This window comes from Marmota marmota, unplaced genomic scaffold (assembly GCF_001458135.2).
Source record: "Marmota marmota marmota unplaced genomic scaffold, marMar, whole genome shotgun sequence".
Taxonomy (NCBI): Eukaryota; Metazoa; Chordata; class Mammalia; order Rodentia; family Sciuridae; genus Marmota; species Marmota marmota.
The window spans coordinates 48,072,351-48,099,068 of record NW_025999990.1 but is presented as its reverse complement, the minus strand read 5'-3'; the positions used below and the strand labels follow the sequence as shown (position 1 = coordinate 48,099,068).

The 26,718-nt window shown below is 37.6% G+C and overlaps 2 protein-coding genes across 5 annotated transcripts in view; one reads left to right on the top strand and one right to left on the bottom strand.

Annotated features, from left to right (window-relative positions):
- The window catches only part of Zbtb14 (zinc finger and BTB domain containing 14), a 36,834-nt gene extending 16,880 nt beyond the window's left edge, over nucleotides 1-19,954 (top strand). The window contains exons 4-6 of one of the 4 annotated variants that reach the window (XR_007348883.1): nucleotides 10,825-10,929; nucleotides 15,162-15,249; nucleotides 16,194-19,954. The gene's annotated coding sequence lies outside the window, so the exon portion shown is untranslated. Of the gene's footprint in view, nucleotides 1-10,824; nucleotides 10,930-15,161 lie in introns of all 4 variants that reach the window. The other 3 variants (XR_007348885.1, XR_007348882.1, XR_007348884.1) reach the window with 3 other exon arrangements.
- Nucleotides 19,955-22,744: 2,790 nt separating this feature from the next.
- LOC107139356 (protein LDOC1-like) lies at nucleotides 22,745-23,143 on the bottom strand. Its single transcript, XM_015482220.1, has one exon. It carries the CDS (start codon nucleotides 23,141-23,143, stop codon nucleotides 22,745-22,747), a length of 399 nt encoding a protein of 132 aa, XP_015337706.1.
- Nucleotides 23,144-26,718: the final 3,575 nt, after the last annotated feature.

The window sequence follows — 26,718 nt, the reverse complement described above, 5'->3', positions numbered from 1 at the left end:
TCCATTCCTAATCTTTTGAGGAAACTCCCTACTGATTTCCACAGTGGTTCTACTATTTACAATTCCACCAACAGTTTGAAAGTGTTCCTTTTTCTCCACATCCTCTCCAGCATTTATTGTTTATGTTTTGATGGCTGCCATTTTAACAAATGAGATGAAATCTCAGTGTAGTTTTGATTTGCCCATTTATTAATTGAGTTGTTGGGGGTATGTGTTAAGTTTTTTGAGTTCTTTATGTATTCTGGATCCTCTGTCAGAAGAGTAGCTTGCAGAGATTTTCTCTTATTTTGAAGGTTCTCTCTTCACATTATTAATTGTTTCATTTGCTGTACAAAGCTTTTTAATTTGATGTCATACCATTTATTAAATATTGGCATTATTTCCTGAGCTTTAGGGGTCCTATTGAAAAAGTTATTTCCTGTGCCTATATGTTAGAGTATTGGCCCTTCATTTTTTTTCTAGGAGTTACATAGTTCTGGTCTAATTCTGAGGTCTTTGATCCATTTGACTTTTGTGAGAGATAAGGACCTAGTCTCCTTCTTCTACATATGGATAACCAGTTTTCTCAGCACCATTTGATAAAAAGACTCTTTCCTCCAATATATGTTTTTGGCACCTTTGTCCAAAATTTGAGTTTGTCTCTGTGTTCTTCTATACTGTACCAGTGGTCTGTCTATTTTTATACCAGTACCATACAGTTTTTGTTACTATAGCTCTGTAGTATAATTTGAAGTTGGGAATTGTGACATATTCAGCCTTACTTTTTTGGCTTAGAATTGCTATACTGGGTCTTTTAGTCTTTCAAATGAATATTAGAACTGTTTTTTTTTTCCCCCCTAGTTCTTTGGTATTTTGATGGGAATTGCATTGAATCTATATAATGCTTTTGGTCATGTGGCCATTTTAGCAATATTAATTCTGCCTATCTAGTAATAGGAGAAGTCTTTCCATCTAGTGTCCTCTTCAATTTCTTCAGTGTTCTCAATAGTTTTCATTATATAGTTCTTCATCTCCTTGATAAGAGGATATTTTATTTTATTTTACTATTTTTGAGGCTGTTGTGAATGGGATTGCTTTCCTGATTTCATTCTTAGCAGATTCATTGTTGGAAATTTGTTGATTTTTATATGTTAATTTTATAGGCTGCTACTTTGCTGAATTTGTTTATAAGCTTCAGCAGTCTTCTGGGGGAGTTTTCTGGGTCTTCTAAGCATAGCATTATATCATCTGCAAACAGTGATGGTTATAAAGGAGGGGAGAAAATAGAAAAAAAAAGGGGGAGAAAGAGGGAACAAGAAGATTTGGCTGTTTGTGGAGAAAAATAAATGAATGAAATTACACACAAACAAATAAAAACAAATCAAAACCCAAAACCCTAACCCTCAAAGGACAAGGAAAAACTATTGTAAAAAAAATAAATGATGAGGCTGGGGTTGTGGCTCAGTGGTAGAGTGCTTGCCTCACATGTGTGAAGCACTGGGTTTGATTCTCAGCACCACATGTAAATAAATGAATAAAATAAAGGTTCGTCAACACTAAAAAATATTTAAAAAAATAAATGACAAAAAAGGAAAAGCATACATATATGAGCACATCAAGAACACCACAAAAAAAAAAAGGAAAAGAAAAAAGATTCTTAGTGAAAAATGAAAGAATTTCTTAGAGGAAACAATCAATGAGAATAGATGAAAAAAAAAAGACACTGTAGGAAAAAAAAAAAAAGAGAATAGATGGTCACTGCCTATTCCTGACTGTTCTCCTTTCTATTTCTTCGTTGTGAGGGGGTCAGGGAGGTGCTTTGTGCAGGTGAAGATGGGAGGAGGGCTGTGTTTTGTCTAACCTTTCTTCTTTTTGTGTTGCTAACTGAGATACCATCTGGAGTGGCCCGAAATTGAAGCTGATTGAAATAGCTCTCGGTTTCCCTTCTTACCAGTAGAAGGTAGAACAGAATGGGACATACTGCGGTTTGGAATTTTGTCTAGACAGACCAGATGGATGCACTCCCAGGGTGAGACTGCTCTGAAGAGAGTTCTGATGGCTGGGAGAGTTCTGATTAGTTAGATCTAATCAGGCCTTAGGGACTTATCTTTAAGTGGCATCTGCTCTGGAGAGATTAGATCAATACACCCTTAGGGCCAGGCAGATGCTGATCTCTGCTGGTAGCCTGGATCTCAGGAAACTTCCAAGAATTCTACTCACAGCCAACTTTCAACACACTCTGCATTGCACTGGCCCTTCCTGGGCTCAGTCCCTAGGTGTATTCACACCTGCCTGTTCAGTTCCCCAAGCTTCTTCAGCAGGTCCCATGAGCCACCAGTCTCAAAGAGAGAGCATGCTGTACTCTCTTCTATATTTGTGACCTGAATTCCCCTGTGTATCATCTTCTCTGTGCGGGTTTCACTCATGTTCTTCCAGGTACACCCTAGCCACGTGGTAGTTGCTTGTTGGGACAGTACGGCAATGTCTGCTGTGATCTGGCTCCACAGCAGCAGCCACAGCCCTGGCCTCCTAAGATGACTCCTGCCTCAGCTCTCCATCTCCGGTCAAGAAACACAGAGCACTTTTCAGACACTAGATCTCTGTGCAGCTTCTGGGTCAGCTAAGTTCAGGCTGCTTCTCTGATCTACAGTTTTCTTCTGGGCCAAATTTGTCCTTCGCATTTCTCTCTGTGTTATCCCTCCCCTCCACGGTGAACCAGCAGCGTTTGACACTGCCACCACTGACTTGTACTCTTTCTTGCTCTTTATTCAATGCAGCTGAAATTCTGCACGTTCAATATTGAATTCAGGAAATTCCTTCTTTTACTCACCTTGTTGACAAGCCGTTCTCCTGCTGCCTGAATCCCTAGCCACAGAGCAACGGCAAATGCAGCCTTCCTCAAATCTGCCATTTCCAATTTCTCATTTTCTCATTTTTTAAAAATAGATGTATGAAGTTGAATTCTTTTAGGGCCTCGCACATGTGAGGCGACTGCTTTACCACTGAGCTACAGCCCCAGCCCCATTATTTAATTTTTATCTAAATCATTTGGCATTGGTTATTGATTGACTATCCTTTTGATTTTTCATGAGCTCTGTTTATTTATTTTCAACAACTTCTATCTTCTCCTTTTTTATGACATCCTGTTCTGTTTTATGGTTGTAAAATCTTATTTTTCCAAATGTACTCATGGCCATTTGTTTTTTGAATGTTCTTCTGTTTTCATCAATCATCTATTTCTTCCAAATTATTTTTTTTCTATTTATTTGTTAGTTGTTTGCCTTGGTGTTTATCTTCATATTAGAGGGTTGTTTGGGGATGACTGGTAATATTTGTTTGTCATTGAATTTCTAAAGGTGGACTTGAGAGCTGATGGAAATTCCTGAGCCTGTGGAAGGGTCTTGTAATTGTGGGTTTAACTCTCTAGTGATCTGTCTAGGACACTTGGTTAACACCTAGTGTGAGCATCTTTAGGTCCTTCTTAATATGATCAAATGCTGCAAAGACTATTTTCAAATCTCCTGTTTTGGGGAGAATTTCTTTCGGACAGGATCTTGGAATCTGAAGAAGAAAGCTGAGAAATATCATCTCTCCACACTGTGCACTTTGTTACTATAGCTCTGGTTTTTACATCTCCCTTTAGTTGACCACAAATCCAGAGACCTACTTTACACCTTCTGGAAGATATTTTTGGAAAAACCCCTTTATTGTTATTGAATAGCAGTTTTGGGTAGTAAAGTAGGTAAAATATCTCTCTATATTCATGAGTCACTTATAGCCAGAAGTCCTAATAACTATTTCAATATGAAATTTCTTAAGAATCTATAAAATCTTAGTATTGGCAGAAATCTCTCAGGCCTGTCTATCAGTTGTAACTCATAGAGTCAACCAGTAAATCTGAAGTTTGAATGCCTTCCCTTTAAACTAGAATAACATGAGAACTTCCAAATTCTGAGCTGAGTTGTAAATCTATAGTCTGTCAAGTTTGGAAACAAATCAACACATGACTGTAGTATTGAATTTGCTGACATGAGATTCAAAGGAGTTGCAAGCACTAATGATATTTCATTCCCAAATATAAATATCTTAGTAGGATCTTCTCAATTAAATATTTATCTTATTGGAAACAATAATTTACGTACATATGGCTCTGTGGTACATGTTAGGAATTCGTGTGAGAATACTTACCTCACGTAGCAATAATCTGGTGGGAGTAAAGAATTGCCATTTCATGCAAAGGGGGTAAGGGCGGTGTGTGTCAGGGGGTGAGGAATGTACCATGAGGCAAGAGCACCAAATTCAAATTTAGGGAAAGCTCTTGGAGAGAAATTCTGCTATATATTATGTCATATATGATCGCCATGTTAATTTCCACTAGACATCTCCAATACAACATTCAAAACCACATTTCTGTCTTGATCCTCAAATCTCTTCCCCACACATCTTTCCTGTCTCAGTTAATGGAAGCCCCACCATCCAGTTGTTGAGGATGTTAAGCTTATTCTCTTTCTTTGGCATCACATACCCATTCCACATATGAGCTGTGGTTCAGCCTTCAAAATGTCTCCAGAGTCTGACCTCCTTGGCTCTAAGCTACCATTGTCTCTTGTCAAGATGTAACAATGGCTAGCTGTGGGCAGAGGCACACACCTATAATCCCAGCAACTCAGGAGGCTGAGGCAAGAGGATCACAAATTCGAGGCCAGCCTCAGTGACTTAATAAGACCTTATCTCAAAGTACAAAAATAAAAAGGTCTGGGAATGTAGCTCAGTGGTAAAGTGCCGAGTTTTTTTAAAAAAAGAAAAAAAAAAACCAAAACATTGCAGCGGCTTTCTAACAGGGATCCCTCTTTCTGTTCCTGCCCCACAGCTTTGCAGTTTATTCTGCACATATAGCCAGAGGGAATTTTTTCTAAATGTAAAATCCAATGTCCCTTCTATCACACTCTCTGGACTCTTTTAAGTCACTACTCCAATGTCACCTTATCAAGGAGGCCATCTTTGATCATCTTACTCAGTACCACCCAGGCTACCTCCACGTGGGGATTCATCAGCCATTACACTCATCACCATATGACATAGAAAATTTTATTATTGAAAATGTTTAATTGTTTTTGTGTATAAAGCCACCCTGTGACTAAATCTTTGTGTACATCTCTGTGCACAAAATTCATACACTAATATTATTTCTTTAAAATAGAGAACTTAAATTCATTGTAAGGCAATAATTATTTTCTAGATGTTTGGAATTTTTTTGACCAATATTTTATGTTTTATGTTTGTCTCACTAACACATAGTATAATAACTTAACCATTCAGTTTTTTCAAGACATCCAACTGAATATTTTTTTGGAGGGAGTGCCAGGGATTGAACCCAGAGGTACCTGACCACTGATTCACAACCCCAGCTAGGTTTTATATTTTATTTTAAGACAGAGTCTCACCAACTTGCTTAAGGCCTTAATAAGTTGCTGAGGCTGGCTTTGAACTTGTGATCCTTTTGCCTCAGCCTCCCAAGTTTCTGGGATCCTAGGTGTGAGCCATCGAGCCCAGCTCAGAATTTTTTTTTTTTTTAAGTGTTCTGTCTCTTTCTTCTCGCAATTGCTTATCAATATTTGAAATATTTGGGCTGGGGTTGTGGTTCAGTGGTAGAGTGCTTGCCTAGAACGTGCGAGATGCTGGGTTTGATCCTCAGCACCACATAAAAATAAATTAATTAATTAAGGTATTGTGTCCAACTACAACTAAAAGAATTTTTTTAATGTTCAAAATATTTAATTAAATTTCATGTTTAAATTCAGAAGTACAACTGGCATACTATGTGTGCAGTAGGGATAGAGAAACACAAGAAGCTCTTGGCAGACAAACCTTCAATGGATAGAGGCAGAAATATGTGAATATTCTAGAAAGAGGCCCACCAGCCAAGAGTCTGCAGTGGGCTGTAGGCATTGCACAGGGAATATAGAGTGTTGTTTCTCATCCTTACAATATTCATGTTGTGTGGGAGTAATTTATTTTCAGCCAAACACATCATAATTCCGTTTTAATTCATGGTGTTCATTTGAATTTTGTTGGTTTTGAAATCTGGTTTGTATTTAATTTGCAGCTACATTAGTTAGAGAAGAGTTATGAGCATAAGTTGGTTTAATTTGTCTATGTTTAAGTGGGATTCTAATAAAAAGAATTGAAATTAGCATCAGGGAGAGGGGGAGTGGTTTTTAAAATTTTACCTAGGGGTTTATATATTATTCAAACACATATACATAAGCATACATGAACTAGGAAAGAACTGGTGAGAACTAATGTAGAAGTAACATACACCCATTCTCAACATACTCCTGTATTTACATTTTCTGTTCCACTCCTATCTTTCACCTTCTGGCTCCCTTGCTCAAATGAACACTCGGTCTTATCAGGGCTTTAAGCTCTAAGTACTGGGGAGAAATAGTGTTAAGTATTTTTGCAAGAAACTTTAGAAATAAACCAATCCCAAAGTCTTGCTCAGTAAAGGGAGAAGCCTAAACAATTCATACATCTCATGTAGTCACTGACAGCTCCAGAACCAAGCCTTTTCCACTCCAGTGCTCTTTTCCACCAACATTGCATTTTTCTGGTATCTATTTATAGAAATAACTCTGTTGAAAATCATTAAATTATGTTAAAAATGAATCTAATATCAATCCACCCTAAAAAATTCCTGCAAAAGCTAAATTGATATATGTCCTTGAAAGAAGGATGAGATAGAAAGTAAAAGACAGGCAATGTGTCCGCTAACAAAATCCTTTCATTGCCAATTAATAGAAATGAATGTTAGCACTTGCCTTGGATCCTAAAGTCTTTTCATTACAGGATGATTTTTAGATCATATGTTCATGTTCGCATTAGGAGCAAAACCAATAAAGAGATACTGAAATTTAGTTTTATGTAGGATAATTTTGGAAGCACTATTGTTATTTGTAGTTTAAATGCATTTTTTTGAGTAACTTGGGCTCTGAAGCAGGAGGACCGCAACTTGCTAGGCCCTAAGCAACCTAGCAAGACACTCTCAAATTTTAAAACTTGAAAAAAAGTGGGGGCTGGGGTGGTGGATCAGTGGTAGAGCACTTGCCTAGCATGTGTGAGGCCCTGGGTTCAATTCTCAGCACCATATATAAATAAATAAAATGAATGTCTATTGACAACTAAAAATATATATTAAAAGAAAAAAATATTTTAAAAATGGGAAGACACTAGGGATGTAACTCAGTGGTAAAGTGCTCTGGGGTTTAATCCTCAGTACAAAAAAAAATTTTTGACTAACTTTTAGTTAGCTTCCCTCTCCCCAGTATAATGCATTCTCTACGATGTTTCCAGATTTATATGCTTTTAAAAGGTTTATTACAATTACCTTCCAAAACATAAACCTAATTCCATTCTTCTCTTCCGCACACACTGTTCATTTGGAAATGAACTGCCTCTGTCTCAGTGTCCCCTTTAGATAATTTGTGTCATAATCAGGCTGATGGAGGCCACCATCAGAGATTCTGTTCTGTAGGTCTGTGTTGGGATCTAAAACTCTGTATTTGTAGAAAATACAAGTTATTATTTCACGTACTTCAATTATTAAACTACTGATCTCTGAAATAATTTCCGGCATGGAAGCAAGGATGTCGGTGGTCAGATAATATCGGACTTATAACGAGAAGTACAGCCAGAGACTAAATCTTGAGAGTCAGTCTGAGGGAGGCCACGCTTAGGAAAGTTGCTTTCCTAAAAATGGCCTTTGCTATTATTTGGAAGGGAAGTGAGTATAAAAATGGTGTCATCTATGTTAGTCCATTGCCTGATGCTATAATAAAATGCCTGAGACCGAGATACTTGATAAAGAGTTTTATTTAGCTCACAGTTTTAGAGAACAAAAGTCCAGGATCAGGCAGCCCCATTGGTTTGGCTTCATGGCAGCTGGCATTACAACAGTGAGAATGTGTGCAGAGGATATCACATGGTGAGAAATGTGAAATATCTGATATTAGGAAATCAGAATGATTCAGGGTCCAGGCTCACTCTTTTTATAACAATCTACTCTTGGGGGAAATAACTTATTCCACGAATGAGCATTAATCCCTTCTAAGAGGAGTGCCCCCAGTTACCTCATTACTTCCCAGTAGCCACTTTTAAGTTCACAGAAAAAAAATGAGTAGAACATAAATAGATTTCTCATATACCCCTTCCCCACACACCTGATATACCTTCCCTATTATCAACATCCCAATAATCTATTACAATTAGTTAAGCCACATTGACACATCATGATCACTCAAAGTACATAGCTTACGATAGAGTTTACTCCTGGTGGTATAAGTTTTATGGGTTTAGATAATTTATAACGACAGGTGTCTATCACTATAGTTACAATACAGAGAAGTTACTTTCCTAAAACTCCTCCTGCACCCCACCTATTAACCCCTTCCTCCTCCCTAACCCTGGCAATCACCGATCATTTTATTATTTCCATAGTTTTTGTTTTTTCTATAACATTATGTGGTTGGAATCATATAGTATATCCTTTTTCTACTGACTTATTTCACTTAGTAATATGCATTTAAGTTTCCTTCATGTCTTTTCATGACTTGATATGATAGCACATTTCTTTTTAGTGTTGAAAATTACATGTCTGGCTGTACCACAATGTATTTATCCATTTAACTACTAGGGGACATCTTGGTTGCTTCTAAGTTTTGGCACTTCTGAATAAAGCTGCTATAAACATCCATGTGCAGGTTTTGTGAGGACATATTTTTATCTCCTTTGGGTAAATAGCAAGGAGGACTACAACAGCTTGCCATATGGTAAGAGTATGTTCAGTGTGAAGAGACTAGTGTCAGTAGGTGGCTGTACCATTTTCATCTCCACCAGCCATGAGTTCCTGTTGCTACACATCCTCATCAGCATTTGGTGTTGTCAGTGTTCTGGATTGGGGCCATTCAAATAGGTGTGGAGTGTATCTCTTTGTTCTACTTTGCAATTCCCTGATGACAGATGATGCTTATTTGTCATCTATATATCTCCTTTGGTGAAGTGGTTGTTAAGATTTTTGGACCATTTTAAAATCAAGTTGTTTGTTTCCTTACTGTTGAGTTTTCAGAGTTCTTTGTGTATTTTGGATAATAGTTCTTTATCATTTGTTTTGTTTTTTATAGTGATTTTCTCCTACTCTCCTAATCTCCCAGCCTGTGGCTTCTATCTTTATTCTCTTGACACTGTCTTTTGCAATGCAAAACATTTTAATTTCAGTGAGGTCCTATTTAGCAATTCTTTCTTTCTGCTGTAGGTATTGTTTATGTCTTCCCTTATTAAGCTTTTTCATTTCATTCTTTTTCTCTTTTCTGCTTTTTATTCTTTATTCTGTCTTTATACATGTTCTCTATTTATCACTTCCACCTGTTTTACTGTTGAAGAAACTAGAACTTCTACTCATATCTTAAGTGATTAATATTAAGCATTTAACATGATCTAAAAGTTACAAATACAAATTGGGGGATCTTTTTTATTCTCAATATAGTAAGGACTTTAGTCCCCTTCTCCCATCAAGTTATTTTTCTTTAAAGTTTTGAATTTATCTTTTTAAAAACACACAAAGGCTCTCTTTTTAAATAATCCATAGTTAATTCAGTTTAGCAAAATAATTTACTAATGTTTCATATTGTCACTGTTTATCGATCCCATTACTTTCTTCACTGTTCATTTTCTTTTTTGTTAATACACATCATTAATAGTTTTTGTGGTGAGTGTTGGTGAATGGTAATCCTTTTAATCTTTAAACTAGTGCCATTAGTTCTTTCTTTGGAATAACAGTTTAGCAAGGAATTATTCTATTACTATTCTTTTAAGTTACTTCCTTCAAAACTTTGCAGACAAAGTACCTATGGTACCTCTTGGCACCTATGGTGGCTGATGAGAAGTTTGTTATTTCTTTACATGTAATTTGTTCTGAGCCTCTGTTAGGTTTTAAGAATTGCTTTTCATTCTTAATATTCTATTGTGGATGCTTTATTTTTCTTGCCTCTGGAGTGTGCTTGAACTTCCATCAGATATGGAGGTCCTGGCTATTCAACCTATTTTTTACATTTCATAAGTACTTTTTCCAGTATTATGATTCTTATTTTTCTTAACTCTATCTCTGTGAGTGACATTCTTGGTGAATTACTGAGAATTCTTCCAACTAATTTCATCTCCATTCACGTCCAGACTACCATTTATATCATCATCTGCATTAGTTCAATTTTTCACACGTATTCTTTTTCTATTGCTGTGTAAAAAATTACTACAAATGAATAGTCTATTTCAATGCACATTCATTATTACAATTTTGGAGTATTAGGAGCATAGCTTACCTGATTAGGTCAGGCCCTCTAAGGATAATTTCCCTTAGGTTTAATCCATAGTCAATTGGTTTGGGGCCTTAATTACATCTATATTGTCCTTTCACTGCTTCCATATAATGCGATCTAATCACAAGCATGGTGTCTTATTATAGTCACAGTTCCTGCCCACACTCAAAGGGTAGGGATTATATTGGTCATATATACCAGGGGTGGGAACCTTAGTGATTATCAAAAATTGTGACTACCATGTTTTGCTTCAATTTTCCCCCCAATAAGATATATATATCACATACACATATATATGTATATATAACTTTTGAAATAAATGTGAGATATGTACCTATCATATGGTGTCATGATATATGTATCATGATATATATCATGACACTATAATTAAAGTATATGACATATGTATAAATATATAAATATATATAATTACATTAAGATTTTAAAAAGATTAACCTTTTTATCATTCCTCCAGGTTTTATTGCAAACAAAACTCCTATGATATTTGTATGCCATGCCGGGACTCATGCTTTCATTTTTCTTGCATAAATTCTTATGAGTGGGTTGGCTGTAGTGTATGGTAAGTGTGTGTTTAACTTTTTAAAAACTGTCAAATTGTTTTCTAAAGTTGTATCATTTACATTCCAACCAACATTGCATGAGCATACTAATTGCTCTGTATCTATGCCAGTACTAAGCATGGTCAATCGTTTTAAGTTTTGCCATTGTGATATTGTATGTAGTGCTTTTAATTTGCAGTTCCTTAAGACTAATGATTTTGAGCATCTCCTTATGTTCTTTTTTGTTGTCTGTATATCATCCTTCCTTGGCAAAAAGTCAGTTAAAATCGGTTGCCTTGTTGTTTATGAGAATTGTGTTTGTTGTTTATTCAAATTTATTTAGTTTTAAGAGTTCCTCATAATATGCTGTCACAACTTTTTGGCTTCTCCGTTTCTCTTCCCTTATTCTGGGATTCCCATTACACAGATGTTAGTCTGCTTCATGCTGTTTCCCAGTTTAACTTACTTTTTCCAGCATTTCCCCCTGGTTTCATTTTGTGTCCTCAAGTTCACTCACTGGTTTTTTAGTTTCTAGTCTGTAGGTGATTCTACTTACTGGAATTTTCCCAGCTCAGATATCATAATTTTTCTCTCTAGAATTTGGATTTGGGTTTTTGGTATATTTTTTCTTTGTTTCCTTATCATGTTTAAGTTTTTCTCCAGTTTTGTGAACACATGGAGTAGAATTATAGTAGGTTTTTAAACATTTTGTCTACTGGTACTGTCATCTCTTTTTATTTTAATATTTATTTTTTAGTTGTAGTTGGACTCAATACCTTTCTTTTATTTGATTATTTTTATGTGGTGCTGAGGATTGAACCCAAGATCTTACATGTGAAAGGCGAGAGCTCTACCACTGAGCCCCAGCCCCAGCCCCTTGGTGTCATTTCTAAGTCTGTTTCTTTAAAGAAATGGTGTTTTTCTTCTTCTTCTTCTTCTTCTTCTTGTGATGAGCCATATTTTCCTGCTTCTTTGGATTAGTTTTTTGGGTATGGAAGGTTTGGTTTAATACATTTTGGATTTACCTTGTTCAATAAGAGATTCCTATATTTCTTAATCCATGTTGACCTTTGCTCTGAGATGTAGTTAATTTCTTTAAAAACAGTTTGATCTTGTTGGTCTGGGATGCAGTTAATTTCTTAAAAAATGTTTGTTCTTTTTAGGCTTGACTTAGACCTTTGGTAGGCAGACCAGGACAGCCATTATTGTAGGGATATTGTTGCCCCTCTAAGAGGGAGTAGCCTTCTGTGGATCCTCCTCTGTGCCCACAGGTCAGGAGCTCTTTACACCTTTACTATCCCTAGCCTTCAGTGAGATCTAAGGATTGTTCTGCTTGCTTCTGTTTGCCTCCACCATTTCTTCACTCACAAGACTCAGCTAAAGTATTCAGGGGATCGCTCTGGGCTTACTCTCTGCATAGCTCTATCCTTTCCCTTCTCTGCCCCATGAATAACAGCTGCCTTGGCCTCTGCTGATTCTTAACTCAGGGGACAGCCAGGCTTTGCTTGGGCTTTCCCTCCCTGCTCTGCCACTGGAAACTCTCACCTGCTGTAAGCTAGGGCAATCATAGGGATCACTTTGTATTTTATCTCTGAGATTGCTGTTCTTTTTTTTTGTTGAATGTTCCTCATTTTGGCTTGTCTGATGTTTTCCTTATAGTTACTCTGAGACTGTGCATTTGGGGGAGGTGCTGGTTAGCCTTTTGTCACTGTGCCCAAAATACCCAATGAGAACAACTTAAAGGAGGAAAATTTTAATTTGGCCCATGGCTTCAGAGGTTCGGTTCATGGTAGGCCATCTTCGTGGCTCTGAGCCCAAGGCAAGGCAGGACATCATGGCACAAGGGCATGGCAGAAGAACACTGCTCATTTCATGGTGAAGAAGCAGGGAGCTGGGAAGGGGCCATAGAGAAGATGACCCCTTCCAGGGCATGCCCCCAGTGACCCACCTCCTCCTGCCATGCCCCACCAGCCTACAGTTACTAGTCCATTCACACTAGGATGGAGCTGAGTACAGCGCTCATAATCCAATCATTTCACCTCCTAACATTCCTGCATTAACACAGGAGATTTGGGGGGACAGCTCATATCCAAACCACAATGGGGGAGGAAGACCACAGAGGTGAAATGCCATTCTCATCACATAGTATCAAGGACACAGGTTACCATCACAGCTCATCACTGATAATGATAACCTGGTGAGGGGATGCTGGCCAGGTTTCCCCACTGTGGTTACATTCCTCTCAATGTTTATACATAGTACACTTTGGAACCGAGTCACCAAGCACAATCAACACACAAAGGACAGGGAAAGAAGCTCTAATCCTTTGAAGGTGGAGAGTCCACATATTATTTGAAAATTTTTTATATAGATTTGTTTATTCTCAGTTTTTATTCACTTATTACTCAATGATTTATTGATATGAATATGGACTCATGGGTATTTATTATGTTCTGTGGATTATGACCCAACACTCAAATTTCTCTAGCTTTGTCCATTGCAAACTTTTTCAGGACAGCTTCCATGTGTCTTTGACATGCTGCATCTTTTGATAACTTACTTACTGTGTTAGTACTTCCTTACTTTTTGGAAGTATAACATGTTCCAGGCTTATGTTGTCTATTCTCTGCTCCATCCCTAGAATCAATCATTTCTCCAAGGAACTATGGTTCCCTTATTCAGTAGCAATGTTAGACAGCAAGATCTGGGTCCTGGAAGTCCATCAGCTCTTTAAAAGCAAATTTATTGAATTATGGGATCCTACATAAAAATTCATAATGACTTCCTGTGGTTATACAAATTTTAATGTATAATGATGATCACCATTAAAATATCTAAAGTGGCATTATGAAAAGAAATATTTTAAAGTAATGAGATTAAGCAATTGAGGATATATGCACTTAATTATAAATTAATTCAATAATAGGGTTGCTTCCCAAATATCTGATAATCAATTTTAATTAGTTGCATAGCTGATTTTGAAATAAAAACTAGACTTTTAAAGTAAATGATACTTAAACATTAACTGATTTTAATAGAAAATAATAAAGTATTTGAGTTTTATAGTTACATTAAATGAGAGTCATTATAGAACAGGGTATTTTTAAGTTAAGAATGATTGATTTGAAACCCCAAATTAACTTCTGTTCTCATTAAATAATGTGCTTCAAACCTGTTTTGCTTTTATCATTTTTTTTTTTTTTTTTGGTACCAGGGATTGAACTCAGGGGCACTCAACCACTTGAGCCACCTTCCCAGCCCTATTTTCTATTTTATTTAGAGACAGGGTCTCACTGAGTTGCTTAGTGCCTCGCCATTGCTGAGGCTGGCTTCCAGCCTCACGATCCTATTGTCTCAGCCTCCCAAGCCGCTGGAATTACAGGCATGCACCACCACACCAGGCTTCTTTTACCATTTTTTCATATCTTGTTCTACATCCTTTGGTGCTATCTATGGTCACAAGCCTCCTTTATACTTTTGATACATTAATAATTAGTTCTAGCCCCACACTAGGCCAGTGCCCTGACTGTCCAAATTCCACAAGGAAGATACAAATAGAGAACTTATCAGGAAATCCAAAGCAGAAAGGGAACATTGGCTAATATTGCCCAGCATCTGGTACAATTTATCTCTAAAAAAGAGATGTGTTTGAATATGTTTATCCTCACTCAGATTTCTTTAGCATGGCCTCACTTTCAGACATTGTTTTTGTCCCCACTAAGTGCCTTGATATCCTGGTCAGTCACTTCTCCCCATTCTCTCTTTTGATGCTTCAGAACCATTAGTATTGGTCTTCGTTTTCAGCCCTTTACTAGAGTTCAGTCTGACTGTACTTAATATATCTTCTTTTATTGCACTGGGTTCTTTGGTTATTTGTCAAGTTTTCCTAACAAGTGAAGTTACTTGAAGCTTGTAATTTATAAAATTCACCTTTTTATCAACCCCAGTTCTTAGTATTCTTAGTCTTCTATTAGCTGTACTATTACTTCTAATAATTGCTGGATACTTATTGAACATAACTGATATTCAAATAGATGACAGTGATATGTTGCTCACTGATTAGGGCAAAAGTAAATATTAAATTCAATATTTGAGTTAGAAATCATGGTTCTTATTATTGTAATAGTTCCATGTTTTTTTTGTTTATTTATTTATTTTTTTACTTTAAGGTGTCTAAGGCATCTTTTACTTTCTGAAATTAAATATTGATTTAAAATATTTTCATTTTTTGACTTGTGTATTATTTTTTCAGGACTGCATAACAAAGCCCAAAACTCGGCAATTTAAAACAACAGAAATAAGATTCTCTCACCATTCTGGAGGCTGAAACCAAGGTGCCGGTAAGGCAGTGTTTCCAGAATCTGTGCATGCCTGTCTTAGTTTCTGGTGGTGGCTGGCAACATTTGGCTTCCTTGGCTTGAAACTACATCACCCAGTCCCTGCCTCTGAGGTCACGTGGCTTTATTTCCTGTGTGTCTCTGAGTTTCTCTGCATCCTCTCCTCCTCTCACAAGGACACAAGTCAGATTGGATTTAGAACTAATTTGATATGACTTCATCTTAACTAACTACTTCTGCAAAGATCCCATATTTCATGCAAGGTCACATTCTCAGTTGCTGAATGGACAAGAGTTTTGCTGTGACACTATTCATCAAGTAAGGACCTCTATTACCACTTCTCTTTTTTCCCTTCTGCTTATCTATCTCCTTTTCTTTTTACAACTTTAATCAGTGGCAAGATAAGCAAGGAACTGGTTGCATTCTTATTTGCTCTTGATGACCTTTTATAAATCATGCCTTGTTACATTTTTTTTCAGCACTCAGAAGATGTAAAATCATCAATAACTCATGGCAATACATTATTTATTTTAAACATGCTTATTAGTCAAGCTTCATGTCTTTTTTTTGGGGCTTTTAGCTTGTCTTCTTTAATTATCCTGCTTTTTGTGCTTGCTTGAATTTTAAAGATCAGTCAATGCATTTTTCATGACTTTAAATACATTTTTTGTTTCATTTTCAAGAAGATTTTTTAAGATGGAAAATGCCTCTATCAACCTATTCTTTTCTCATCTTTAAAACAACTGGAAATCCTACTTGTTTTAATTTCTGATGCAGACACTTATGGTCACCTAACAAAGAGCTGGCTTTGAACAACAGAGTCCAGTGAGAGAAATGTGAGATGTACACAATATATCATCAAAATGACAATGCTATTCCTGTATCAAGGTGAAGAATGAGTCTGTTACTAATATTCAATATTCCCTTATTTGTCTCTAATATTCCAGACTAAAAATAGACATCCGAGTCTCTCCAGGTAAACCAAATGAACTATTTGTGTAAACTTTTAAAGAAGTAGACAAGACCAATGTGAGCAATGGACTGGCAGGGAGTTAGTTAGGACAGATGTGGTTGAAGCTATTGGCACAGTGCCACACTCAAGAGTGACAACACAGAGGACCAGCTGTGCAAGGACCCAGAAAGCGTGTCCCCCAACCATACCCACCAGGAAAAGGAAGTCTAGAAGAACTACTCCCTTCATCCCTTCCTCCTCCCTCACATCCTTGGACTAACAAACACCTTCTCATCTGAAGGCATCCTCATTAATTTTCCCCATCTGTATTGTATCAACTTGATAATGCTCGTCAGTTATCTATTGCTGCATAAAAAATCATCTCAAAGCTTCCTGGCTTAAAATAAAAATAAATGCATGATTTCACTATTCCTGTGGGCCAGGAATTCAGGAGCAGTTTAGCTGGCTGTTTTTGGCCCAGGGTCCTTCGTGAGATTCAGTTAGAATATTGGCTTGGAACTACAGTCATCTGAAAGCTTGACTAGACCTGGTGTCAATACTTCTAGGATGACTGATGCTGCTAGTACAATACAACTGAAACACGATGTCATGTTTCCAGCAGGTACAATACACAAAACCTTAGGAGGACAGACCACAGAAAAGATGCAGTAAAATAATCAGGAAGTCATGAATTTTAAGTATTTTCTTTTGTTTTAATATAATTTCATTTTAATTTTAATATAATTTTATTTAATTATGAGTGTGTAATTTAATTTCAAACAATGTCTGTCTTACAATCAGCTTGCCAAATTCCTAAAAATTCACCAATAAACTCAAATGGGCTGGTATGAGTTGCCTCCTACCCATCACTGCTCCTGCCACATTCCTTGACCTTAGGCTTAGCCATGTGACTTGCTGTGGGCAATGGGGATTAATAAACATGACACAGAGAAGTGCTTGCAGGTTATTCTTTATTTTTTTGCTCCTCTCTTTTAAATATGGAAACATTTCTGGGCTGGTCTGTTGAAGGATGAGACAGTGAAGCAGAACTGAGTGGTCCACTTGTCTCAGTCAAGGTCACCTGGACTAGTAGTCCAGCAGAAGACCCTAGAAATGCAGAAGCCCAGCCAAGATCAGAGAGAGTCCAGCCAAGACTAGACGAACCAATCACATGACCCACAGATTCATGAGTTAAATAAACTCTTAGGCCCTGCCCCCTCCCCAACAAGTAATTATGTGAAGGAGGTAATCTCAGAGATTATCTTCTTGTGGTCACTATTGATAACCACTTCAGTTTGGGGATAGGAACACTTACATTCTTCAGTCTTTCAAGGCTTAGATACAGGGATTTTAGTCAAATCAGACTGCAAGTTAGAGAGTAAGCTTCCTTAGCATAGCCATGATTCCTTTCAACTCTACTTGTAGACTTAACCTAGCCTCAGTTTGTCTTTTTAAGAGTGGTCAAAAGGGAGACAGTGAACACTAATATTTTATATTTTTCTTACAATTTTTGCCAATCCTATGTTCCTATCATGTGTCTTCCAAGATATGGCACATGTGAAATTGTGATTCATTGTTTTGCCACCACACGATCATGACTAGCCTTCTGGTTTCTAATTACAAAGCCTGTACCCCCTACTGTTTGTCCCCATTAAGCCAATGCTGCATTTTTAGATTAATACTTAAATATGTAACTTCTGATCTTTTCTCTCTCACACACACAGTGTATGTGCACAGCTTAGAAGTAGGGAGTTCAGAGCTAATATTCTAGTTCCATATTTTCAGAATCCACCTCTCAAGGCCATCAGCCCTAGGGGTGGCTCCATACATGTTCTTGGGCCACTGGACTTGGGCTGAATTGAATCACCAGCTTTCCTGTTCTCCGGCTTGCAAACAGCAGGCCATAAGGGCCTTTGTAATAATGCTAGCCAGCTCCAATAATAAATCTCTCTTCTGTTTCTTGGGATAACCCTAATACTCTGTCCTAGGGACAAGATTCTCGTTATTTCGATGCCTGTGTCCTCCAATTGTAAACATTTCTCCCAACTCTTTCGTGGGGTGTATAGTCCAGGTAGAATCCTTATTCAGTTGTTGGATTCCCTTTCCCTACCCTTACCTTAGTTGACTTTTGGTTTGGATTGCATTTTATATGAACTAAGTTAAGGTTTACAAAAAAACTTTCAAGTATGTCTTTCAATGAGGAAAGGATTGACCCAAGGACCCAATGTATGATTTAGCTGATGCTATAAGGCAGAATTCTTTTTGATAGTTATTATTATTTTGATAGTTTTTCATGCTCTTCTAAAACAGGAAACATATATAGGAAGAATCTGAGTCCAGTATTAATAAAGAGGACTGGGAGTATTTCTGGAAACAATGTATTTCTGTCTTAGCTCAAGGGAAATTCATACTGAGGCACTGACTGAAACTGTCCATAGTGTAATATAAACAATAAACAACAAAACAATGCAAAACAAAACCCACTTAAGTATGCCAGAAATTAAAGAGACTCCTTTAATCCTCAGCTGTTAAAAATTTATGCACCTTTTAGAATGGACTATTGTATAGACGATTTGTTAAAATTTTTTCTGAGAAAGTGATTACCAGGAAAAAACATAAATTTAATAGTAAATATGCCTGTCAAGCTACCTTCATTTGCTCCTGTAGAATTTCTAGCACAGGAGATTTGATAGATGCCCAGTGTACCTGTTTTACATAACTAAATGGTGAAGTATACACAGATCAAATAGAAACATAAGCCAGGTGATGGTGCAATTGGTTGTGTGCAATTGGTGGTTGAAATTGTACTTAAGCTCAGCAATCTGGTTTCTGCCTATTTTCCAATCCTTCCCCATTACTCTGCTCCAACTACAATGACCTATGTATTTGCAGTTACCTATACATACCATAGTCTCATAATTCTGGGTGTTTGTAAACACTATTCCTTTGCCTGTACCACCATTTTTTTCTCCTTCACCTCGTTCCTACTCATCCTTTGGATGACAGTTTTGCCGACTTTCCTAAGAAGCCACATCTGAACCCCAACACTCTTCCTATCTCCCTACTGCAGCATAATATATCATAGTGGCCTTTCTTTGCCCAGTAGTAAGCTACTAGAGTGAGGAGGGTCTTGTTCATAGTTGTAGCCCCAACACTTAGCACAGTACATGATATTCAGCAGTTCAATGACTAATAAAGTAAACTGAATGCTACAATAACCATCCCAATCCCTTTCCAGAACTAATGATTTGGAAAGCAGAAAACAAATTTAAATCAGTTTTACAGATGACATAAAGTGGGATAATATAATCAAAATTCGAAAAAGCAAATATTCAAAAAGAATTCAACAGGCTGGAAACCAATGAGGTAAATTCTAGAGAGAAATGTAAAGTTCTGCATTTGTTCACACTGTTCAGTGGGTTTCAAAGTGTAGCCTAAACTAATGTTGGAAAAATATAATTAAAAACAAAACCTCTTGCCAACCCAAGAAAACCTTTATACAAAGACAGAAGAGAAAGTTTTTAAAAAATTGTTTTTTATTGAATAAGCATTAGACTAGAATGTTATACACATTACAAGCAATTCACTGATTGCCAAGACAGAAATCTCCCCCTTTTATATAGCTGAACAGATATAGTCGATTACATACTTCTCAAATGATATAGCTAGTTTCTAAGAGGACTCATTAGCACCATTTGTCACAAAGTTCATTCTAAATTCACTTGGTAATTTTGATGACCATCTGTGTTTGTTAATTGTTCAAGGGAAAAATAGATTTCTTGTGTCTTTATGACAGGAGGTAGAGTTGCAATTTGGAGCCAGGTGTCCTTCAAAGTTAGGCTTCTATCTGTCCAAGAAACCAGGAGCCAGGGGTACTTTTTCTTGTTTAAATTTCAACAGGATGGATACCAGGTTCTTGAGGAAGCATTCCTGGGTTGTAAAACTGGCAAGAGGCTAATTTAGCTTTCAGAAGGATTTACATACATTTCAAACAAGTGCAGACTTTTTTTTTTTTAGAAGTTTTACACATACCTGTAATCCCAGCAACTCTGGAGACTAAAGTGAGAGGATCTTGAGTTCAAGGCCATCATAGGTTTAAAAGAAAAAAATTACTCTCAGTTGGGGGACATAGTTCACTGGTAGAGCATTTGTCTACTTGTAATGTCTAATGAGTTCAATTCTCAGAAGCACAGAAGAAAAAAATAAGGCTTAAAAGGAAGTGTGCCTGTGTGTGCACACCTGTTTGCTCATTGGTGGCAGGGCAAGGGTAGGGGAGATACATCTTTCTTTTTGCACTGGGGAGAATTAAGTAGTTTTCTTTTTCTTTTAAATATATTTAGTTATATATGGATGCAATATCTTTGTTATTTATTTTTATGTGGTGCTGAGGATAGTACCCAGTGCCTCACAAATGCGAGGCAAGAGCTTTGCCACTGAGCCACAACCCCGGCCCTTAAGTATTTTCTTATTTCTAATTTATATTTATCCTTATGTGATTATCAGCATTACTAAGCAAATTTAGTTAGAGGTACAAATTCTCAGATACCAGTTGAGCAACTGGGGTTTTAGATAAGTTCCCACATGAAGCTAATGTTGCCTAAATATTGAGAATTACTGGAAAGGACTGTTAGTAGCAGGCCATGTGAAAAGAAAAGACAAAGGATTTGGTATTTTGCCAAAGTGTATACTGTACAAACCACTCTCAATTTTGGTGTTTTAAAATTATGTATTATTTCTTGGTAAAGCAACATTATTTGCAACGCTCTAGCTTCTTGTTTCATTTGTACAAAATTATCCTATTCAAATAATAAAGTTTGTGCAAAATGGAAAAAAAAAGGATTTAATTTTACTTGAATTAATGGTTATCTCTAGTTTGTGTAAGTAGTCATCTGCTCTGCCAGCATGTTACCTTCAATTGTCAAGAAATTAAGGTATCTATAATAAAAATGTTATGAGCCTGTTTAGCCAACAGTCAAATCTCAATGACTTGCACAGAAAGGGAATAAAAACAATTTTTGAAAAATAAATGTGCTTGTTTAGCTTTAGAGTTAATTCTCTAATTTAATCTATTAAGAATTGCCTGAACATTACTTGATTAATAAACCAAGAAAAGCTAGAAAGATCAAAGTCCAGAAAATTGTGCAGTTTTCTTAGATGGACTTCAGTTCACCTGGTTCTCTTATGGGGACCAAATCTTCTATCAGTTTCCCAATTTTGAATGTAAACTGGAAATCCCTGAAGATATGCTTAAAGACAAATTGCAGTGGAAACTGCAAGAATCAGGGCAGGGAGAGAAGAGAGTACTTCGGTGCATGAGTTCATGTGAGTAGTTGGGGAGTGAGTCCTGTTCCCTGTTGGCAGGGGCCAGAGCCTGCCACAACCTCATAGAAGGCAGCTTTGGAGACCCAGTTGAATTTTTAGGCATGGGGCCAAAAAGTTTGAGAAAAGTCTTAGTAACTCAAATTTGGTACATTCTTGAAAGCAGCCCTAAATAATGTTCATGGATTTGTCATTTTATGATCTACACAGTCTTATGGAAATGTCTTCTTGAATTCCTCATTAGAAATCTTATTACATTGAGCCTACCTTCTTCATCCATAGTCTATCCATCGAGGGCCATTTTGCAAGATTTGGTTAAAGACAAGATACAGTATAATTAATGCTATGGATTTTCCTCCCTAAAGGCTTTCAAGAAACCTTTTGCTTAAGAAGAGTAAACAAATCCCCCCCCCTTTTTTTTACCTTCTTTGGCTTCATTAAAGGGAATCACAAAATTTCAAACCAAACTTTAAAGATCAAGTAATGTCTTTAATGAAGAGAAACTACAGCTCCAAATGTAAAATGATTTTTACTCAAAAATAGGGAGCTAATACTCTTCCATATAGCATAAGGGAATAAAACCAAGTGGACATAACTCAAAGACTCCACCATACATACCTATTATTATTAACATTATTTTGCTAGGAATCATACACAGCTTCTACAGAAATACAACAAAATTGCCCAAGATTGGTTTTCTTTCTAGCTTTCTAAGTTGTGTGCATTAAAAAAAAAAAGTGAACACAAAATAGTCATAAAACAAGAATCAAATATGCACAAGAAGCATTAACAAGACATTAGCCTATGCATGGGAGTTCTTTTTTTCCCTCAGAACACAAATGATGTTCCTGAAGACACAAATCTTGTTTAATCATTTTTGTTTCTTCTGTAAAACCAAGTACTGTCTTAGGCCTTACGCATTCGTTAAGATTATGTGTGTGTGTGTGTGTGTATGNAGGACGACTTGAGTCTGGAATGTCTATTTAAATTCTTACAGATCAAATAACGTCTTTAATGAACAGCAAACCTGGGTTGTAGCTGGGTTGCTGGGAAACGCAAAGGCATTGGGGCTAGCCAGAACATTTGGCGCCCAAGTTTCAGACAAGGCCAGGAGCCCAGAGCTACTTGTCAAACAAAGCCAAGCAGGCCCAGGTTCGTGGTGCGAGCAAGGCTAGCCCCGGGCAGCAGCTGTCCCTCCAACACCGGGAGTCCCAGCCGGACCGTTTCCTACCCATTGCGACCAAAGGCCCGCTTCAGCGCGTCCACAAAGCGCTCATACTGACCCAGGATGGGGCTCTCCCTCTCGATGTAGGGGACCACCCACTCCTCCGCCGGCCCAGAGAGGCGGCTGATTACAAATGCCACCTTTAGGGTGTCATTCGAAAATCTGGTTTCGAAGAAGTTCACGTACGATGCTGCTTGGATCAGAAAGTCGGGGAGCCGAGCGGGGTCGCCGTTAAACGCCTCAGGAAAAACCACCGGGCAGGCGGGCGGACGCACCTGGGCCAGCAGGTTGGCTTTCTCGCACAGCAGGCGCCGCACCTGGTCCATGAGCTCGTTGTTTTCCCTGCGCAGAGCATGGTTCTGGGTCAGCAGATCCTGCATCATGACTGCCAAAGCGTCCATCCCAGGAAAGCCTCGTTAGGCCTCACTCCCTGCCGGGCTCCGACCCCGCCGCGGCGTCGCCGGAAGTGAGTCCTCGGGGGGTGTGTCCTGCCGGCAGCACGGACCGCACTCCGCGGAATCAGAGGGCCTAGGCTTTAGGACGGCGAGGAAAGGTCTCCGGGGCTAGTGGAGGGGGAAGTGGGAATCCGGGACGCTGGAAGCGGCGCACGGGAGCAAGAGGAGGAAATCTGGGGAACCGGGGAACGAATCCTTTGGCCCTAGGGCCGCGCTCGGCGGAAGAATCTGACTGCGTGGCGGAGTACTCTTACTTCCGGCATTCTCCGGAAGCGGGGCGGGTCCGCAGATGCTTAAAGGGAAAGGCAGTCACACGGTGGAGTGAGGCTGCGGTTTCCCGCTTGCGCCCGGTGATATGTAGTAGTCATAATATTTATGGCATTCGTTCGTTGCTCTGAGGTTTTATTTGTTTTTCCCAAGGCCTCCCAGCAAAAGAGGGAAATTCCAGCGAAGCCCTCTGTGCTTACGTAGACTATTCCCAGGGCTCCCATTCTGACTGGGGGGACTCCAGAAAGATTGCGCAGAAGCACAAGGAGCTGCTGTCATTTACAGAGTGCCCCTTCCGTGCCCATCTCATTTAAACGTCCCGATTCTATGAAGTTAATGCTGATTTTCCAAGTCAAAAAAGCTGCTCTGTAGTATATAACTGTGCTGGGGATGAAAAGTCAGTGGAACGTTGGGAGAGTGCCAGGTCTTTCAAGATGAACTTTGGCTTCAAGTGGTGGGCAGGGACTGCAGATGGGGAAGAAAACACATTCAGCTGAACGCTGTCCGTGTTTATATTAATAAAAAGAACGTAATGGCATTTGGTCCAGTCCAGCCACCACTGCAGACGCTGGCAGTGAGCACTGGCTCTGCTGTCATAAGGCTTGTCTGACTTTCTTCCCTCCCAGCCAGTCTCAAATTTTTCCATCAGTGTGATGAGTTAGGTAAAGAAACTTTAAAGTATGTGTAGGGGGTGTCTGCACTCAGAAATTTAAACGACAACCAGCTGGAATTTTACTGGACAGACTACCAAGAACCAACTCTCAGGTGTCCAGGACTCTAGTTCTTTGTCTTCCTGTATTCAAACAGGAGATACTCAGAAGTTGACCTTGTGGACCGTCTCTTGCCAGAAATACCCATGGTGGAATTTTGGGAAGAAAATTATTGGAGAGGATATTAATGTGTAGTTCAGGGGCTCAGAAATGCAAATAGTATTTCTTGAAAAGTAATAAAATTTACTTTAAAGATGATTTTTAGCTTTTGAGAGATGAAAACTTTCTGCTAGAATTTTTTTTTTGACATTTATGTGCATATGGCCGTTTTAATTCTGGCTTTTAATTAATTATTTTTTCCACACAATACGTTTGTTTGTTTGTTTGTTTATTTATATGTGGAGCCGAGGATCAAAGCCAGTACGTCACACTTGTGAAGCAAGCACTCTACCACTGAGCCACAACTCCCGCCCTGGCTTTTAATTTATTTACTTGACATTTTACAGAGCCTACTTTTTATTAATAAAATAATATATTTTCTGGTGAAACTGCAGGTCATGAATTGGGTTAAGGCAATTTCCAAAGCATACTACTAACATAAGAAAAATTTATATATTAAGAAAGTAGACATCCCTTTAAGAGTCAGCCCTAAAGGGGATCTTGAAAATCAGGAAAGATGCGTGAAGAATTTAATAAGATTGCATTTCAGATCTCAGGCTTACTCTGAAGACCTTTTAGTGTTTGTCTATTCTTTAATAGCTAGAAATTATTCTCTTTGCTGAGGAAAAGGATAACATACCATTTGTATTCAATTCTTTTTTTTAATAAAGGAAGACCATTCACTGTATCCGTATAATTTATAGAACTTATCTGGACTATAGGTAGTATTAAAATGTTATTTGAAATTTAAAAGCCAAAATGAACTTTTACTTTGTCCTTAGTGTGAAATATGTAATTATGAACCCACATATAAATTTGGAAATCATACTTAGAATACTCAGTGTGCTTGCCACTAATAATGGTCACATAAATTCTTTGGCACATGGGGCCGGCGTTGTAGCTCAGGGGTAGAGCGCTTGTCTAGCACATGTGAGGCACTGGGTTCCATCCTGAACACCACATAAAAATATGTGTCCATCTACAACTAAAAAAATAAAAAGTCCTTTGTACTAACTATATATTGTAAATTTTTTTTTTTTATAAAGCAATGTTGCAGGCTGGGTTGTGGCTCAGCGGTAGAGAGCTTGCCTAGTACATGCAAGGCCCTGGGTTTGATCCTCAGCACCACATAAAAATAAATAAGTAAAATAAAGGTATTGTGTCCAACTACAATTAAAAAGATGTTGCCAAAAATATGATAGATGCTCAATAAAGATATAATGTATGTTTTCAAGTTATGAAGCACAATAATAAAGCAAACACTCCTGAATGTATGATTCATATTAACACCTTGATTGTTGAATTTATCATGTTACTCTCCATCATCCTGTAAAGTTAACCACTAACCTGAACTTTGTGTTAATCATTATCATTTCTGGCTTTTGAAAAAGTATAATTTTGTATATATATATTTACATATGTTCTTTTAAAAAGTATAGTTTGTGTGTATGTATATATGAGAATATATAATACATTAGTATAGCTTATTTCTGAGCTTTAAAAATAGTACAATTATTTTAGACTTCTCTTGCAACTTGCTGCATTAATTCAAGACTATGTTTCTAAGATTCCATGAAGTTGTGTCATGTAGCATTAGTTTTTTTCCTTTTTTTTTTTTCCTGTGCTAGGGATTGAACCCAGGGGCATTTAACAACTGAGCAACATTCGTAGCCCCTTTTTATATTTTATTTAGAGACAGGGTCTCACTGAATTGCTTGAGGCCTTGCTAAGTTGCTGAGACTGGCTTTGAATTTGTGATCCTCCTGCCTCCTCTTCCCTAGCTGCTGGGATTACAGGCGTGGGCCACCATGCCCAGACTATTTTTTCTTTCTTTCTTTTTTTTTTTTTTTGATGCATAAGATACCACTGTGAGCGCTGGGGTTGAGGCTCAGTGGTAGAGCGCTCACTTGGCATATGTGAAGCCGTGGGTTAGATCCTCAGCACCACATAATAATAAATAATTTAAATAAAGGTATTGTGTCCATCTACAACTAAAAATATTTTTTTTAAAGATTCCACAGTGAATATAATTTAGTTTTTGTGCTTATTTTCTTGATAATAGACATTTGGATCATCTCCAGCTTTTGGCTGTTACAAACAATGTTATGATTGTTCTGTGCGTGTCTCCTGGTGTACATATTAAGAATTTCCATAGAGGATATATTTTGGAGTGAAATTGATAGATTAGAAAATCTATTAATATTAAACTTTGTAAGATAATGCTACATTATTTTCTAAAAAGGTTGTATACTTTTATTAATACCTGGTATTTTCAGAACTGTTCAATTTGCCAATGTAGTAGGAGTAAAATAGTATTTAATTGGTTATTTTCAGTTCATTTTCTTCATTACTAGTGTGGTTATAAACTTTTCATGTTTCTTTGTG

What these genes read in the sequence shown, in the direction of transcription:
- LOC107139356 (XM_015482220.1), bottom strand. Translation starts at nt 23,143, where the DNA reads ATGGACGCTTTGGCAGTCATGATGCAGGATCTGCTGACCCAGAACCAT.